The 20150-nt window shown below is 39.3% G+C and overlaps 1 protein-coding gene and 1 pseudogene across 2 annotated transcripts in view; both read right to left on the bottom strand.

The window, feature by feature from the left end:
• LOC131490794 (zinc-regulated GTPase metalloprotein activator 1B) overlaps positions 1-12512 on the bottom strand; it is a 52159-nt gene extending 39647 nt beyond the window's left edge. The window contains exons 1-4 of one of the 2 annotated variants that reach the window (XM_058693253.1): positions 12252-12512; positions 7679-7765; positions 4064-4160; positions 2625-2716 (exon numbers count right to left, since the gene is read on the bottom strand). In XM_058693253.1, coding sequence (XP_058549236.1) covers positions 2625-2716; positions 4064-4160; positions 7679-7765; positions 12252-12507 — 532 coding nt within the window. In that variant the 5' untranslated portion in view covers positions 12508-12512. The remainder of the gene's footprint in view (positions 1-2624; positions 2717-4063; positions 4161-7678; positions 7766-12251) is intronic. The other variant, XM_058693254.1, reaches the window with a different exon arrangement.
• LOC131492296 (U2 spliceosomal RNA) lies at positions 4849-5000 on the bottom strand (annotated as a pseudogene).
• Positions 12513-20150: the final 7638 nt, after the last annotated feature.

Consider the following 20150-nt stretch of genomic DNA (forward strand, 5'->3'; position numbering starts at 1 on the left):
TTTACATTCAAGTGAAACTAAATTAATATTAAGAATAGCACAAAGAGAGGCGTCTGGGTGGCTCAGTATGTTAAGCGACTGACTCTTGGTTTCGGCTCAGGTCACGATCTCACAGTTTCGTGAGTTCGAGCCCCATATCGGGCTCTGCGCCGATAGCGTGGAGACTGTTTGGGATTCTGTCTTCATCTTTCTCTGCCCCTCCCCGACTCGTGATGTCTCTCTCTCTCAAAAATAAATAAACTTAAAAAAAAAATAAGAATAGCACAAAGAATGCAATCTCTGTATAAAACTATCTCTGTATATTTATACAGCTTTCAGAAGCACACAGAGCAGGGTTTCCCAAATTTATGAATGTATAACAATCACTTGGGGGGCTTATTAAAATAGATTGCTGGGCCTCACTCTTACAGATTCTGATTCAATATATCTGGGATGGGGCCCAAGAATCTTCATTTTTCAAGCTCCTAACAGAGACTGATGCTGTCATTCAGCAAATGGCATTGGCACAGAAAAATCCCTGGAATAAAATTTACCTACTTTAACTTCAAGGTAGTAAAATACGGTATGATTTATTTTAACTTTCTTCTTTGCATTTTCTTAGGTATTGGGTAAATTTTTTTTTTTACAATGAATGTTCCATTTTTACCCAAACAATAAAATCATTATTCTAAAGAAAGTTAGAAGCAAGAAATATTAACCTGTTTACACCTACAATTTGTAAAAAAGCTTTCTCTGAGATCCTTATTTAACTTTTCCTTCTCCCTCTGAAAAGGTGAACCATGTTTTACTAAACTCACCTATTCTCAAAGAAAAGTTACAGGAGTTTTTCTCTATTAAACAGCTACCATGAAAAAAATTGGTATTTGCTATTTCAAAAAGGAGACATACAATATATTTCCCAATCTTACCAAATGTACGTGAATTTGATATTTAACATCAACATAATAGTCCAACTCCTATCATCCATCAAATCTATTAGAAATGTATGAAAATGTATGTAGTATGGTCTACTACAGGACCGAAACAGCCCAACTCAACACTAATTTGAAAACATGAGGACAATGCTATTATGTACTATCAAAAAAAAATTTTTTTTTAATGTTTATTTATTTTTGAGACAGGGAGAGACAGAGCATGAACGGGGGAGGGTCAGAAAGAGAGAGAGGGAGACACAGAATCTGAAACAGGCTCCAGGCTCTGAGCTGTCAGCACAGAGCCCGATGCGGGGCTTGAACTCATGAACCGCAAGATCACGACCTGAGCCGAAGTCAGACGCTTAACCGACTGAGCCACCCAGGAGCCCCTATTATGTACTATTTTTAAGTACAATAACCACTGATTATATTTGGACCACCAGTATACTCCCATATTTCTTTTAAACCATTATGATCCCTTTTGATTAAATTTTATTTTTTATTTTAAGCAAGCTCCAAGCCCAACGATGGGCTTGAACTCACGACACTGAGATCAAGAGTCACATGCTCTACTGACTGAGCTAACCAGGGACCCCATGACTCCTTTAATAAACTATTCCTAAACAGTACTTTTCTGTAGTTTTATGGCCCAATGCCATTAACTCATATCAAAAAAAAAAAAAAAAAAGTATGATCAGACTTATAAAACAAACACTAAATCTTCTGCAAACTAGGAATAAAGGTGTTACCTAAAAAGATATTTGGGTAAGAGGGAAACAGACACCTACTGTTAAAAACAGATCAACTTTAGGGGCGCCTGGGTGGCGCAGTCGGTTAAGCGTCCGACTTCAGCCAGGTCACGATCTCACGGCCTGTGAGTTCGAGCCCCGCGTCAGGCCCTGGGCTGATGGCTTGGAGCCTGTTTCCGATTCTGTGTCTCCCTCTCTCTCTGCCCCTCCCCCGTTCATGCTCTGTCTCTCTCTGTCCCAAAAAATAAATAAAAAGCGTTGAAAAAAAAAAAAAAAAAAAAATTAAAAAAAAAAAAAAAAAAAAAAAAAAAAAAAAAAAAACAGATCAACTCTGTGTAGCTTTCAACAGAGAAGTTTATATGTAATTCCACTGACAGATAAAAATTTCATGGATAATCGTTAATTCCACACCAGGACAAAGGCCCAGTAGGCTAAATTTAACTCTGTACCTAAAGACAGTATTAACAAATAAAATTATTTCAACTTTAGTAGTAGAAAAACAAAATGGTAACAATTAATTGAAAAGGACCAAGTATAGCTGGGATTAGAGTCCAAAAGCTCTTAAATATCTCTAAATGATTCTCTAAGAAAGCTGGATTAGAAGATAATCAGAAATAAGATCTCTCTCTGTACAGTGTGACCAATCAAATATACACTTATAAGTAGGATGTCTCTATTTTTCCTAAATTTCCATACTTTCAACAACTTTTGTTCCTGTAATAATTTTAAAACAATCAGCTGAAATTCAAATCCAATTATCAGGTTAAAAGTACCAAGTACTCTGATCATGATTTATCTACGAAAGAAACATGACAACCCAGTATTTTTCCTGTTTTAAACAACAGCAACAAGTTTTTAGTCTGGAGTAAAGATTATTATTAATACCTACATTACATATTTCTCTAATACATTTCAAATGTTTAAGAACTACATTCTGGTTATTAATAATATCATTTCTTACCAGGATCTGCTAACCCAGTGGTCTCTAATAGTATGTAATCAAATTTCCCCTTCTTCTGCATCAAATTCTCAATAGCTCTAAGGCCATTGTCCCTGGAGAATACCAAAATATAAAAAATAGTTGATTACCTGAATATTAAAGTGATCATTATAAACGTTTTAAAATATACTTAGCAACCTGAGACAAAGATAGCTTAGGAATATAAAAATTAAACTCATTTCCCAAACTTCTAAGACAATGTCCGTCAATATTTACCAATGGTGGGAAAAAATAGATGCACGTGTACTGATAAGTAAAATAAATCAAGTACATGATGGATATTTTAATTTTATTACAGCTAAAAGCAGAGGAAATTTTAATAAACCTGACCGAAGTCAAATTCTGCTCTTTTTATAGTACTATGAAAGAAAAAATCAACATCCAAAAGAACAATAAAATTTATCAATTACAGTGGTTTAATATAACAATTAAAGGGACACAATCATGAAATACTTTTCAATTCTGTTCTGAATTAGAGTGCCAGACTTTAGTCTTCCTTTTTACTTAGAACATCAACAGTGCAAGAGAAGACTTAATGGATTTCATTTTGGTTATTCAAGAAAAGCTGTCATGATTTTAGCTTTGTTAATATATTTGACTTAAAGTCAAACATCAAACGATGTAGGAAAAATTTAATTCACTAGAATATACAAAATCAATACTAATTTACTCAAATATTTGAGTGACTAGGTTATCAGGTCCTTTTCTCAGATCTATGGTATATTAGTGGAAACAAGAGACAACGTCCTTAGAGACAATTGTAAGTGGTGGAACAGAACTTGAGGCTTTTTACCTTTTTGATGGTCATTTATTTTTGTTTCTATAAGTTGAATCCTTGGAAATAAGACCAATGACTCATTAAAAGTAAAAAAATAATTTTTGATACATGAAATGTGAGTTTCATATACTAGAGATTATTAATTAAACCCTGACATCTGGGGCGCCTGGATGGCTCAGTCGGTTAAGTGTCCGACTTTGGCTCAGGTCATGATCTCACCATTTGTGAGTTCGAGCCCCGCGTCAGGCTCTGTGCTGACAGCTTGGAGCCTGGAGGCTGCTTTGGATTCTCTGTCTCCCTCTCTCTCTCTCTACCCCTCCCCTGCTCACACTCTGTCTCTTTCAAGAAAATAAACATTTTTTAAAAAAGTTTAAACCCTGACATCAAAGACAATAAAAAGAAACTCAAAAAAAGGGCTAAAACATTAGGGCTGACAGAAAAATAAATAGGACAGCAAGAAACACTCTAAGAAATTACATCCTAATAAATTATTTTCTATATGACAATACAATGGAGCAGATTACATAAATTTAGTGAAATTACACAAGAAAATCAAAGCTGGAAATCTAATCAATAAACATTTATAACAGACTAACAAGCACACAGTAAACACATTCCTCACTTTACTGAACAGCAGAGGCAACCATTTCTAAGTTCCAGCCACTCTTCATACAGCTCTCCACCCTGGCTGACAGCTAAAGATTTCTCCACGGCACTTCCTAGAATAAGTAACAGGAAGTGCTCTTTAGATTATGTTCATTAGCCAACCAAAAACAAAGATGAGGATAGCAACAACAAAGATTTCAAATCATTTACACAAATACACTTTGTAACTTTCATTCTTTCATTCTATCCATGCAGCCTCAATGTTTTAAACTCTACTACTGTAGATTACTTTAGCTTTTATTTCTTTAAGAGGATTTAAGCCCCTACAAAGGCAGAACCAAAATTAATCTCTCATTACCTACTTCCTCTTCAGGCCTCTCACCTGCCCACTCCTGTACCCTAATGAAGTAGCTATTTCAAAAGCACTCTTTCTTGTCCATGACCAACTAATATGTTTAATATGTTGGTTTTTATATGCCCTTAACTCTCTTAAAAGATTGACTTACCTATCTTCTTCCTTTTCATTCTTCCTCTAAATTGTTTTTGTTTCTATTACACAGATTCTAGATATTGCCAGTATGAGTAAAAACCCCAGTTCATTTTGAGGAAGTTTGCTTGGCCAGGGTATCAATGTGCTTGCTCATTTAAAAATTAAATTTTTTAAGTTTCCTCATAATGCTTACTTAAGAAACAATAATATGTGAAATTCTGAGATGCTTGTTATAATAAAAGAATGATTTTAAATATCTTACTTTTCCTCCAGTAAATAAATATACCATATTTATATACCATAGAACCAGGGAAGAGTTCTAAATGTCCAGTAAAGAAAATGGCCAAAAAAGAAAACTGAATAATTTTTCGTTTCCCTGTTTTTTGTTTATATTCCAGTTAGGCAAGGATACCCAAGAACTTTGATACTATACTTGATCTTAGCCAAAAGGCCAAGAAGCGATGGGGATAAAGAGCTTTGAAAGGGACTGCTACAAAATTTGGGGTTTAGAGAATATTAATAAAATGCAAAGGAAGGTATTGCAAATGCTGTAAATGACAAAATGATAAAAATGATTCCAAAAGAATGATGAAAAATAGTAACAAATACTAATAAATGTGAGCAGTGTCCAACAGATCGGTTAATAAGAAGCTAAAATACAAGACTAGGATTAAAAAAATCTTAGCATTTTTATTTTATCTAACAGACTTTTCACTTTGGTTTACTGACATCAGAAATCAAATGTAACAGGTCTCCCTGTTCATAAAACCTAGCTCCTTGGGCACCTGGGTGGCTCAGTTAGTTAAGCGTCTGACTTCAGCTCAGGTCATGATCTCATGGTTCCGGAGTTCGAGCCCCGCATCGGGCTCTGTGCTGACAGCTCAGAGCCTGGAACCTGCTTCGGATTCTGTGTCTCCCTCTCTCTCTGTCCCTTCCCAGCTTGCATTCCGTCTCTCTCTCTCTCAAAAATAAATACACATTAAAAAAAAAAAAAAAAAACAACTAGCTCCTTTACTCATTTATAACTGAGAAAATTGTGTTTGGAAGTAGTTCAAGGGGCAGGGTGACTCAGTCGGTTGAGTGTCTGACTTTGGCTCAGATCATAATCTCGCAGTTGATGAGTTCGAGCCCCACATCCGGCTCTGTGCTGACAGCTCAGAGCCTGGAGCCTGCTTCCGATTCTGTGTCTCCCCGTCTCTCTGCCTCTCCCCTACTCATGCTCTGTTTCTCTGTCTCAAAAATAAATCAGCATTAAAAAAGTTAAAAAAGAAAAAAAAAGAAGTTCAACATAAGATATTTTTGGCAAAAACTGAGCTTTAATTAAAATTCACACTTAGATTTTTCTTATAAAAAGAAAAACTTATAAAAGTAATCAAAGAATTGTGTCTAACACTGCTGTAGATTTTTTTATAGTACAGTTCAATAATAAAAACAAACCAAAAAAATGGAATTTTAAATGCATGCATTTCCACAAATAATTGTAGGTGCTTGAGGATGGAAACCATATATTTAACTCATTTTTAAAATCTTCAGGGGCGCCTGGGTGGCGCAGTCGGTTAAGCGTCCGACTTCAGCCAGGTCACGATCTCGCGGTCCGTGAGTTCGAGCCCCGCATCAGGCTCTGGGCTGATGGCTCGGAGCCTGGAGCCTGTTTCCGATTCTGTGTCTCCCTCTCTCTCTGCCCCTCCCCCGTTCATGCTCTGTCTCTCTCTGTCCCAAAAATAAATAAAAAACGTTGAAAAAAAAATTTTTTTTTTAAATCTTCAATTTTAGGGGCGCCTGGGTGGCTCAGTCGCTTAAGCGTCCGACTTCGGCTCAGGTCACAATCTCGCGGTCTGTGAGTTCGAGCCCCGCGTCGGGCTCTGTGCTGACTGCTCAGAGCCTGGAGCCTGTTTCAGATTCTGTGTCTCCCTCTCTCTCTGACCCTCCACCGTTTCTTCTCTGTCTCTCTCTGTCTCAAAAATAAATAAATGTTAAAAAAAAAAAAAATTTTAAATCTTCAATTTTAAGGGGCACCTGGGTGATTCAGTTGGTTAAACCTCCGACTTTGGCTCAGGTCACGATCTCACTGTTCGTGGGTTCAAGCCCCATGTCAGGCTTTGTACCGACAGTTCAGAGCCTGGACCCTGCTTTGAATTCTGTCTCTCCCTCTCTCTATCCATCCCCAACTTGTGCTTTCTCTCCATCAAAGATAAATAATGTCAAAAAAAATTTAAAATCTTCAGGGTTTTTTTCCCAAGACTTTTTGTCAATGTTTATTTTTGAGAGAGAACCAGCGCACAAGCTGGGGAGGGGCAGACAGAGAAGTAGACAGAGGATCCGAAGCAGGCTCCAGGCTCTGAGCTGTCAGCACAGAGCCCCACGCGGGGCTCGGACCCACGGACCACGAGATCATGATCTGAGCGAAAGTCGGACACTTAACCAACTGAGCCACCCAGGCGCCCCCCAAAATCTTCAGTTTTAAATGCTTTGCAAATATTAATAAACATCTAACAAGGTAAACTTAAAAATACAAAAGCATTTTAAAATGTTTTTCAGGGACGCCTGGGTGGCTCAGTTGGTTGAGCAACCGACTTCAGCTCAGGTCATGATCTCACGGTTTGTGAGTTCGAGCCCCGCGTCGGGCTCTGTGCTGACAGCTCAGAGCCTGGAGCCTGCTTCTGATTCTGGGTCTCCCTCTCTCTCTGCCCCTCCCCCACTCGTGCTCTGTCTCTCTCTGTCTCAGAAATAAACATTAAAAAAATTTTTTAAATAAAATAAAATAAAATGTTTTTCAAGTTACAAGTGAACAATATAGTCTGTACAAAAGCACCTTGAAAATGCCTGAAAGAACTTTCCTTCATATGTTTAGATTTTTACTTCTGGAGTTCTTTCATGTAAAAACCTAATTTAATTCTGTTGCTATGAATTCCAAAATTATGTAAAATAAAATTTTATAAAAACTATCTGATTTCAGTTCCTCAAATCTGTACAAAATAAAGCTTCACAGAAATTAATCTGTTTTTCCCAAAACTATCCACATTAGTGTGTTTGCATTATAATACTTTGTATTTTTGTTTTTAAATACGGAATATCAATACACCAGGGGTATAAACCATCCTATAAATTCTTAAATGATAGTATTCATTGAATTTTACTTACCTTCCCCAAATTCATTTAAAATAACAGCTACTCTTTTACTATGTTGCTCTGTCAAAATATAGTTCAGAAGTGTTGTCTTCCCAGCACCTATAAAATATATTTGGTTTAAATAACAACATTGAAAGGTTAATTTTTTTTTTTCCAACGTTTTTTTTTTGTTGTTGTTTTTTTTGTTTTTTTTGGGACAGAGAGAGACAGAGCATGAACAGGGGAGGGGCAGAGAGAGAGGGAGACACAGAATCGGAAACAGGCTCCAGGCTCCGAGCCATCAGCCCAGAGCCCGACGCGGGGCTCGAACTCACGGACCGCGAGATCGTGACCTGGCTGAAGTCGGACGCTTAACCGACTGCGCCACCCAGGCGCCCCCATTGAAAGGTTAATTTAAAAGGCATACACACACAAAAACAGAGTCCCAATGTTTTAAAATTTTTCCATGCTATTTTAAAAATATTATTTAACTATGGCATAGAAGATTCTAGAGGGAAAGATTAAGTGCCTTGGCAAAGTATTAAAAAAGCTTTATGTTCACATAAAATCTTGTATTTACAAATACTCCTACAATTTGGATCCGCTTTCTTTGACCTCATGTGACAAACATACGTCTTTTACATAAATTAATACATTTCATATAAAGACAACTAAATTTTCTATTAAATAAGGAATTATTGAAATACTGGCTTCCAAGGAATGAAGTACTCATGTAGTTCATAAAATATTTAAGCACTTTTACATGATAACAATTTTTCTTAGCAAAGAATATATGGTTTACTTCCCTAAAATTTACATGTAAAGCCCTGTATTTTATTTCAACATCCATCATTAACCAAACAGAAACAAATTCAAACAGACTATAGAGCTACTTTTAGTATGCTTAGTCTATAAAAAATATATATATACACACATATGTATATACATACATATATATATAGACGTATGTATATATGCACATATATATACACATATACATATATGGGTGTATACATATGTATATATACATATATATACATATACATATATGGGTGTATATACACATGTGTATATACATATACATATACATACACTTGACTCTTGAACTATGTGGGTCGTGGGTCCACCTATATGCGGATTTTTTTTCTGTAAATACAGCACAGTACGGTAAATGTATTTTCTCTCCCTGATGATTTCTTCGGAACATTTTTTTTTCTAGCTTACTTTATTGTAATATAGTATGTCATACATATAACATACAAAATATGCATTAATCAACAGTTTATATTATCAGGAAGGCTTCCGGTCAACAGTAGGCTATTAGCAGTTAAGTTCTGGAGGAGTCAAAAGTTATATGCGGGTTTCCAACTGTGCAAAATGGTGGCACCCCTAACCCTCACACTGTTCAAGGGTCAATTGTCTCTGTCTACGTGTCTATAAAACACAAACAAAAAGGGAGAATGGTTGTAGGAGATGCTAACGATGTACGGAATGTTCAGTATTTAGAAAGATAAATTCACAAAGCTACACTAACTTTATCCAGTAGGTGGCATGTGAAACCTAATATGTTCAGCTCAAGTGGAAGAAAAATGTTTATCTTGTGAACCGTATATACCAAAGTTCAAAGAGGAAAAAAAATATACTGCACAGTAGTGTTATTCGATTGTATGAATCTATCATTTGTTTACTCTTCTGTTGGTAGACATTTGGGTTATTTCCAGTGTTCTGTTCTTCCAAACAGGGCTGCTAAGAACTTTTACAAATCAGCTTGTACACATCTTCTGAAGCACATTTACAAGATTCTAGCGTATAACTAGGTGGGATTTAATGATCATTAGGGTATCAACATCTTGAACACTGTTCCGTCACATTCCTTTAAAGGCTGTTGAAGGGATGAAGGGCTTGTGTTTAGGGCTCTTTAAAAAGCTCAACATCACAAAAGTGTGCAGCACAAACTGAAAGGGGCACAGCTTAAGGGCAATGAGGAAATTCTTAGAACCAGTCCGAGTATGAGACAGACACCCTGAACATGAGTGCAGCATAGGTAGTGGCAGTGAAAATGGAAAGGAAGAGGTGGATGTAAGAAATTTCTAATAGATTTACTAGCAGTTAATAATTAACCATATTATGAAACAGAAGACTTTAAGGCACAGTTCATTCATTCAAGTCTACTATGGGGGCATCTGGGTGGCTCAGTCGGTTAAGCATCCGACTTCAGTTCAGGTCATGATCTCACAGCTCCTGAGTATGAGCCCCGCACTGGGCTCTGTGCTGACAGCTCAGAGCCTGGAGCCTGTTTGGATTCTGTGTACCCCTCTCTCTGCCCCTCCCCCACTCATGTTCGCTCTCTCTCTCTCGCTCTCTCTCAAATATAAATAAACACACAAAAAAATGTTAAGTCTACTATGGGCCAGATGTTATGCCAGGCCTTGGTGAAATGGGCACAAAACAAAGATATACTGTCTCTCCTTTCACAATGCTTTCAAACACTAAGAGAGTGGGAGATGTAAGGGAATTCTGATCAATAAACAGGTAATTATGTCACAGGATTATACAGTGGACAGGAGATGTACAAGATGTTATGAAGCACCTAAGAGGGATGTCGAGGCAGAGGACTAACAAAAAAGAAAAGTATTCCGTGGGCTAAAGTACGTGGCACCTTTTATAAGTGAAAGTATTCAGTGTGACTGGACCACAGTTCTGAAGGTGAGAAAGGCCGTCAAGAGCTGGATCATATAGGACCTTTTGATTCATGTTGAGGAACTTGAACTGTAAACCAAAAGGAAACCACTGATGGGTGTTAACGAATCAGTTGACACCTATAAAGATCATTCAGGCTCAAGTACAAAGACTATATTAAAAGGGAGCATGACTCAAGACTAGTTAGAAAACTTTTAGAGTATTCCAGGTCATTGGAATCACAGGAGCAGGAGGATTGGAGGGCAAAACATAGGAAGTTGTGGACCTGCTGAGTTTGAGAGGTCTGTGGGATATCAAAATAGAAACTGAGTGTGAAGTTAAAAGGATGGACAGAGGTGGGCAAATTTTGTAAGAGGGACAGCCAGAGAAGTAGGTGCAAGTATCCAGAAGAAAAATGTGATGGAAGCCGATAGGACGATGTTTCAAAAAAGAGAAAATGGTCAAGAATAAGCAGTGAAACTATATTCAGCAACAAGGTTGTTGGCAAAGCCCTCATTCCTAAGCCTCAGGCCGCTACCTCCAATGCTCTAGTGACCTACAGATGAACAAAATGGGGGAGGCCAGAGGGGCAAGTCTGAACTATACCACCTCAGACGAGGAATTTGCTTAACTTCTTCATAGGGGAGCCTCTGAATAACAGTGGGAAAACACCAAAAGTAAATCCCTTTATAAAATTAATCCTGAGTTGGGGCGCCTGGGTGGCTCAGTCGGTTGAGTGTCCGACTTCGGCTCAGGTCATGATCTCACGGTCCCGTCCTTGAGTTCAAGCCCCGCGTCGGGCTCTGTGCTGACCGCTCAGAGCCTGGAGCCTGTTTAGGATTCTGTGTCTCCCTCTCTCTCTGACCCTCCCCCGTTCATGCTCTGTCTCTCTCTGTCTCAAAAATAAATAAATGTTAAAAAAAAAATTTTTAATTAATCCTGAGTAAAAAGGAGAATAAACTTAGTCCACAAAGCTTAAAAAATATATAAATAAATAACCCCACCAGTGGTTTCTTATTTTTATGTAAAAGGCCCTCAGGTCTAGAAACGGTATTATCTACCCCCAAATCGTTTGGCTTTATTTACAGTTCTTAACTTTCCCCACACAATTAATATGCTCATGTATTTACTCTAGCCCTTCTATTAAAATGTAAGGTTTTAAAATAATACTTGTCAGATTTTTCTAATAAAGGATCACAAGTGTAAACGCACCAACTGTCCTTCAGGAAATTGTACGTTTACACGCCTATGAATCCAAGGGTCCCTGAGCACTGCTGAATGTCTACAGCTTGAGAAATAGTCTTGGAAGGTGGAGATTTTATTCTTACCACCTCTCCAAGAGTGCTTTGCAAACAGATCTCAAAAAAAAAAAAAAAAAAAAATCTGAGATAGTCCTCGCCACGAAGAGCTGGAAGAGACTGGCTCGAGGTGGAAGGGAATCTACTAAGGAATACTCTTGTGGGTCGGGCATTTTACAGACAGGGCACCGTTTAATGGTAATAGACGTAAGGTAGGTGTTTCCTGCCCCGTTTTGCAGACGAGTAAACAAACTCAAACAGGTGACTGGTAACACGCCCACCTTCAAGTGCGGTTGAAGAACTTCAAAAAGGTAAGATAACTCGGTAGCTGTCACAAGGATAATTAAGGGGCGGGTCCAGGCCTCTAAGTGCAAGGCCAGAACTAGCTTCAAACTGTGAGGTTAACTTTGAAGCTCACTTGATAAATGTGGATCTAATGCAAGGGGTCTGGGCATCCCTGAGCCCCGAGACGAGAAGCAACCCATACAGGGGGCAAGTGACCCAGCCCCTACGTCAGAGACATTTGCTGTCTGCCAGAAGGCCCAGATGCCTCAGGTGAAGAGGCAACGGCAAGTCCCCCAAATCCCAGGATAAGTTCACGGTATTTTCTGACCGGGATGGTTAGTTACCTAAATACCCGGTGATAATTGTGACTGGGATCTTAGCGCCGGGGCCAGACTTTTCCTCCTCCTCTCTTAGCTTCGTCCCAATGGGGACCAATTCAGGACAGTCCTCCTCCGCCAGCTCCTCTTCTTCATCCTCAGCTCCAAGAGCCGGAAACATCCCGGCCAACTGCACAGCACGCCTCCCCCTCGGCCCCAGAGCCGGGACCAAAACACCGAAAGGCAGCTGCGCACGCCGATCACGCCACGCCGGGCGCGTCATTGACGTCATTACGCCGCGACGCGCGGCTCCTCCCCGTCCCGCCCCGATTTCCAGGACCCCGGCCGAGGACCGCCTCGCCTGGTAGCCACGCCCCCGGAGGAGCTGGGCACCCCCCCCCGCCCCCCCCCGCCCCCCCCCCGCCCCCCCCCGCCCCCCCCCCCGCCCCGGCTGAGCTCTCTGAACCTGAGCGAGGCTGGGCGGAGTTGCTAGGGCTCCAGCCTCTGATGCTGTCCCTGTGCGCTCTGACCAGGACCTGGGTGGTGGGAAGGAGGAGTGAGTAGCCTGACCTAAACAGCCCCCGTAGAGAAGAGACTTTATCAACTTGACATTTTTTTGGTGTCATTAAAAAACTTTAATTCATAGGGGAAAGAACGAGAAGCTATACTCCTACTATCTTAATGGTAATTTTTCTACCTGAAGGAATAACCGGTGAAACGTTTTCTTTTTTATAATTACATATTTTACACGTGTATCCCAAGTTTTACAATGTACATGCATTGCTTTTATTTATTTATTTTTCTCATTTTTTATTTGGACTCGGGTAACCTGTGTTCATTTATCATATTCTTTGATTCACGACATTCTCATCATTAATCCATGGCTAGCCCTCTTTTATAGTTATATGTTTATAATGAACTCCTTTGATTTCATCCCTAGCCGGGGAACATTACCAATAAGTTACAGCTACCTATATGGGGCCAGTATTCTATTCCAACGCTCTGCCCTCTTCCCTAAGGTAGTAACCATGGGCGTGAGTTGATTTGGGGTGACTGATCATTCCCTCCTTTCTTTTCAGTTTTATCACATATATAGGTACATAGACAATATGTTGTTTAATTTTTGTTTGTCTTGGAACTTCATAAAAATTGTATCGTTCAGTATGTAATCTCCCCGGGGTTATCTATATGTGACTATATGGCAATTCATTCATTCATCTCTTCTCAATTATTTCCAGGTTTTGCTCTACGAACTGCATTCAGTGACCCTTCAGCACTGCATTATTGCCTGAACAGAAGCTGTTACAGCCCTAACCGTCCCTTCCACATTTCTCACATATGTTCTTACAGACTCCCCGTATAGGACTCTGACAGAATGTTATACTAACATTGCTTATCTCACCAAGAGTAACCTGTCCCCAACAAGGCCAGCTCAGTCAAGGTGACTGGCAAATACTGCTGTAACAGTATATAGCCTTGGTCAGAGCAAAGAGAGTTCTACACAGTACAATGGTCAAAGGTTAAAGACATCCCAACTGTTTATCACTGGATGAATGAATAAACAAAACGTGGTGTATCCATAGAGTGAAAAATTATCTCACAATGAACAGGAAGGAAGTACCTGCTATGAGATGGAAAAAGCAATGTGCTAAGTGAAAGAAGGCATTCAAAAAACACATATTTTATGATTCCGTTTATGTGAGATGTGCAGAGTAAGTCAGTCTATCGAAACAGAAAGTAGATTAGTTGTTATCAGGGTCTAGGGGGGCTGAGGGAAGTGACTGCCAATCTGGACATTTTGGGGGTGATGAAAATGTTCTCAAGTTAATTGCAGTGATGGTAGGTAGCACAACTCTGAAAATACAAAAAAAAATTGAATTGTATACTTTAAATAGGCGTATTGTATGCTTTTTGGATTTTATTTCAATAAAGATGCCATTATTATTATTATTATTATTATTATTTCAATTTACTTGGTTTTCGAGAGAGAGCACGTGCTCGTGAACGGGGGAGGTGCAGAGAGAGACTCCCAAGCAGGTTCCGTGGAGTCAGTGCGGAGCCCAACATGGGGCTCAATCTCACTACTTTATTAACTTTTCAAAATTTAACACGCACCTATCTGAAGAGGTGAGAGTTTTGATATATTCAGACATATGGCTTGCGATCTCAGTTCTCCCTACACGTGAGACTGTCTTTACTTCAGGACTTACCGCTTTTATACATTCTATTATGAGTGAGGCTTTGTTTTTGTTATTTGATCCCAAATGCCTTTTAAAATAAGCAAAAAAAGGGGCGCCTGGGTGGCTCAGCCGGTTGAGCGTCCAGCTTCAGCTCAGGTCATGATCTCACGGTCCGTGAGTTCGGGCCCCGCATCGGGCTCTGTGCTGACAGCTCAGAGCCTGGAGCCTGCTTCCGATTCTGTGTCTCCCTCTCTCTCTGACCCTCCCCCATTCATGCTCTGTCTCTCTCTGTCCCAAGAATAAATAAACATTAAAAAAATTTAAAAAAAATAATAAAATAAGCAAAAAAAAAAGAAGAAGAAATCCTAAGTATAATATTGTAGAATCTAGTACATCTTCTAATGTAACTTTAAAATTTCCTCGATTTTACAATTTTTCTTAGCTTTCAGTAGCTTTGTCGTAAAACAGCGACGACAATAATAGCAATGTGTGGATCCCTAACCATCTGATAGGCATTGTGTATGCACATTAAATGCATTATCTCATTTAACTTGGCAGGATAAATAGTATTCATATGCTCATTGATAGACAAGGAAACTAAGCTGTAGAAAAGTTAAATATCTTGCTCCAGTTCATACAATTAGTAAATGGCAGCCCTGGGGCTCAATCCAGATTTGCCTGACACTCAATTACATGCTCTCCTAAACCAGGATCTTCAAACTTCTTCTGTAAAGGGCCAGGTAGTAAATATTTTAAATTTTACAGGCCAACAGCCAAATTCAAGGATATAATGTAGGTACTTAATAAGAGAGAACGAACTTCTGCAAATCTTGAAATTTGAACTTGACCTGATTTTCATATGTCACGAAATACTATTTCGTATGAAATACTGTTCTTTCATTCTGAGCTTGCAGACAGTACAGAGAGAGGCAGTGAGCCATAGTTCACCAACTACAGATCGAAGCCAATAGGTACTGCCTTGTTAAACTGTATTCAGTGAAATTTTGCCGAAATAGGTCATCCTTGTTATTTCTTTATTTCTTTACTACTATTTTTTTATAGCACGCTTGCTATTTTAAGCTGGGTTTAGAAATCATTCACCATTGCAAGAAACCCTTGGCCTCCAAGAGCTAGATGTCGCTGTTACCACCATATTAATATTCAGAGGAACGTCAGAAGCGGAGAAGCTTCAACTGTCTCTCCAAGGAAACTGATACCTGGTCTCAGAGGGACCCGATTTAGGCAGCACCTGAGTCTGCTTAACGGTAGGAGCCCTCTTGCATTGGAGCTGGGCAGCTTCATGGAAATAACCCTGCCTTAAGTCCTTTCGCACAGCAACCTGCTCCCCACTTTGCCTCATTTTAACTCCTTTGAACAGTTACGAGAGTTGCCATATCAGAGGAAATCAGAGGAAAGCTAAAAATAATGCCAGCTTGGTTTTGCTTTTCTTTTTTTCTTTTTCTTTTTTTTCTTCTCTCATTTTGCAACTTCCTGCAAAGCGAAGAACACAGTAATGGCCAGCAATAGCTATTGGTTTAGAGGAAAGGAAACTTCGGGTTTCAAAATGAACCCAGTTCCTCTTACCTAGCTGTGGTTGGTAAACAAACAACAAACACATAAAATATTTCTTAACCACTTAATATTTATCAATTTATCTGCTGTTTTTCACTAGGTGCACACGGACATAGTGGGAACATTTCTGAAAGGCCAGAAGTCAGGGGCTTTTATTCTTGTGACCGCTTTAGTTAGGATAGAATATCAATATTCAAATATCATATATCCCTCTGTTTAGACATAAAACTCTTGTCAGGACATGAAATCATATTCTTTCCCCAGAAGGCTGAGAGTAGCTGGCAAGTGAAATAGGTACATTTTGGTGTTTTTAGAGAGTATGACTTTCATTTCAAAGGTTGTCAGTAATATTACTTGAATTCGTTGTCTTTGGCTATTAAACCATACTGTTAATAAGGCATAATTACAGCCTAGTCACTTATAAATCAGTTTCACACTCACACAGAAGAAAACATTATTCAAAGCCTGCTAGCTGGTCAACTTGGGCAGTGCACTGTTCTGTCCAAAATATACTACCAGGCAAGGAGTGGATGTCGAGCAAAACTAAAAACAAAAAAAAAGAAAAAAGAAAAAAGAAAGAAAAAAAAGCCATGCAATGATTGTGCTGTAATAGTTTAGGAGACCGTCTAAATAATATCCTCTTTTCTTGTCAACGGACATTTCAAAGTGACATTTGTGGCTTTGAGCTTTACTCTCTAACTTTTATAGTTTTAGAGAGATTCCAAAATCCATGGGCACCTACCCATGATTTCTTAAACGTAAGTAAAAAACACAAAAATAAAATACCTTCATTCTTCCTTCTTCTTTCCTACTCCTTCAGATCCCCTCAAAGAGTGTTTAGTTGCACGTAACTGAAATATTCTACTGTCAGCCAAGTCAGGTCTTCCCAGCATCAAGCTAGTGTCTTCTGAGTCCTGTGGCTCTGCCTCTCAGGCACCCTGAAGTCACTTACGGAAAAAGATTCGTGAATTCTTTTTAGATTGATTTACTTTCCTCCGATTATGGTAATGTTGTTGTTCTGGCCTTGAGTACCCGTGTAGACGGCTCCAAATACATGGCAGCACAGATTTTCAAGCCTTCCAGCCACCTCCATACTTACATCTCAGCCACATGGTCTTTTCTTTTTTAATTAAAAAAATTTTTTTAATTACATTTATTTATTTTTGACAGACAGAGTGAGACAGAGCGTGAGTGGGAGAGGGGCAGAGAGAGGAGAAACAGACTCCGAAGCAGGCTCCGGGCTCTGAGCTGTCAGCACAGAGCCTGACGCTGGGCTTGAACTCACAAACCGTGAGAACACTACCTAAGCCAAAGTCAGACACTTAACCGAATGAGCCACCCAGATGTCCCTTTAACTTTTTTAATGTTTATTTATTCTTGAGAGAGAGACAGAGACAGAGACAGAGACAGAGACAGAGCACAAGCGTGGGGAGGAAGCAGGCTCCAGGCTCTGAGCTGTCAGCACAGAGCCCGATGCAGGGCTCAAACTCACAAACCATGAGATCATGACCTGAGCCAAAGTCAGACATTTAACAAACTGAGCCACCCAGGCGCCCCCACATGTTCTTTTTTTAGGGAACTTCCTTCATACCAACATCCTTCAGCACACTTACTCCTTCTACAAGCGACCTTTATTTTAGTGATCCTTCCAAACTTATATGCATAATAATTTGAAATTCCCTGAATTAGGTGTTTGCATTACCCAACATTCTCCCCCTTATTTAATAGTAGCAGAATCTTGATTTTAATTTAATTTAGTTTAATTTTAATTTTTTTAATGTTTATTTATTTTTGAGAGGAAGAGAGAGACAGAGTGTAAGCCAGGGAGGGGCAGAGAGAGGGGAAGACACAGAACCCACTAACCGTGAGATCATGACCTGAGCCAAAGTCGGACACTCAACCAACTGAGCCACCCAGGTGCCCCAGAATCCTGATTTTTTTAAAGCGCATTTATTTATTTTGAGACAGAGGGAGAGAGTACAAACAGGGGAATGACAGAGAGAGAGGGCAAGAGAGAGAATCCCAAGCAGGCTACACATTGTCAGCGCACAGCCTGACAGAGAGCTCGAATTCATGAACCATGAGACCATGACCTGAGCCAAAACCAAGAGTCAGACGCTTCACCGACTTAGCCACCCAGGTGCCCCCAGAATCCTGATTTTTAAGCGAGGTACATGGCCTCCAGGATAAAGACTACAGTTTCCAGTCTGCCTTATAGCTGGGTATGGCCGCGTAACAGAGTTCTGGCTGATAGACTGCAGAAGGGCCATGGGGGCAGTTTTGCAGAATGTAGTGGCCTTCGTTCCTTCCTTCATCTGCCCGCCTGGGATGCCACAGTGATGCCTGAAGCACTCCGTGGTTCCCATGCCCTACAGGTGGGGGAGTAGGGACTCAGAAGCAACCTGCAGGCTGAGCGCTGGGCTGAGCAGGGCGGCAGGAGAGGGAAATGATTTTGCATGTTGTTTAGATTTCTGTGTTTGCCACTGAAACGAATCCTCCCCAAGAGAGGGTTTTATTTGTTTGTCTTTAAAATCATATGAATAACGGCCGAATGTATTCTAATTAGAAAACAATTCAAAGAGTACAGGAGCATCTAAGGGAGACAGTGGAAATCTCTGCCACTACCCAAAGCCTCAACCCCCTTCACTGATGTTATACAACCTCAGTGAGCAATAGAACGACACTGGTCCAGATTTTTTGGGTTTTTTTTCTGGTTAGTACTATCTCTGCTAGTGTCATGGCATCGTTCTGTGCACCTATATACATACGTGATTTTTGTTTTTAATATAGCTGGGAACACACATATGGGCTTTATTCTGGAACGTGCTCTCTTAATATGCGCTGATCATTTTTCCTTCTCACTAGTGTTAGAACTACACCACTCATTTTTAACCATTCATGGTATTCCTTAAGAGAGATATAACTCTTTCACCCTATCTTTGTAAGGGTCCCGTAGATTGCTTCGACACCTCCCTAAAAGACGCTCAAAAGTAAACTCAACAGATTGGCAAGAAATATGGGAAAGTATTCTGATAAGCTAAAGCTTGTACATGTAATAATAAACTTTATTCCCATTCCGGTTTGGTATTTGAAAGTTGTTAGCTTCTCTTACTAAATTAGTTTCACTTATCCTTTTATGCAATATTAAGTTTTAAATTCATAATTTCTGGTCCACAGTTCTGGGTTACTTACAATTAATGTGCTTCTACGCACATACTGTATTTATTTTATAACAAGCTCAGGTTTTGCACTGTGTGTGCATAACTTTACATATGCACTTTTATAATTTAATTGTGGTTTGTGAGTTTTGGGCAACAGTGTACAATACATGGCTTAACTTCATGTCTGAGCTGCTGTTTGCAGAAAGATGAGTTTACATACTGGGTCTTGATCACCGTAATGTTTCGTGCTTGAGTTATAACTCATCTCTTCAAAGCCTAGAGCAACACTTCTGGAAGGTATTAGCAGACAGTATATTTTACTGTATACTTTTATGGCTTGATGGTTCTTTTAACCGCATCCATTTTTCTTTATGAAATGTTCTAACTCCCACAAGCTGGCAATGATAATGGCAGAAGTTCAGCTTTGGCACATTTCCTTAAGCACTGATAAGTACAAAGTATATATACAAGTGGTATTTATGTAACGATGTGTAATTATTAGAATACAACTTGTTAACGGGGTTTGTCTTTGAGGAAGATAAAATAGGGAAGGTGATTTGGGCGGCAGACATAAAGAGGAAGGAGAAGCCCTCTACCCCGAAAGAAAAAAAAAAAAAAACTTTAAAAATAGTACGCATAAAATACACAAAAATTGTTTTAAATGTATTCACAATATAATCCTGTTTAGATAAAATTAAATAGATTTGAATATACAGTTGACCCTTGAAACACGTGGGGATTTTCAACCTCATGCTATCGAAAATCTACAGATAAATGTCAACTCCCCCAAAGCTTAATTACGGGTAGCCCACTGTTGGCCAGCAGCCTTACCAAAAACATAAAAAGTCAATTAACACAAATTTTTATTATATACCTTATCCTTACAATAAAATAAGCTAGAGAAAAGAAAATTGTATTAATAAAAGCATGAGAGAAAATACATTTATGACGCAAACTTGTGCTGGTCAAGGATTAACTGTCGACATGTATGTGTACGACGGGCAATGGGATAA

The sequence above is a fragment of the Neofelis nebulosa genome, chromosome 12, assembly GCF_028018385.1.
Source record: "Neofelis nebulosa isolate mNeoNeb1 chromosome 12, mNeoNeb1.pri, whole genome shotgun sequence".
Lineage (NCBI taxonomy): Eukaryota > Metazoa > Chordata > Mammalia > Carnivora > Felidae > Neofelis > Neofelis nebulosa.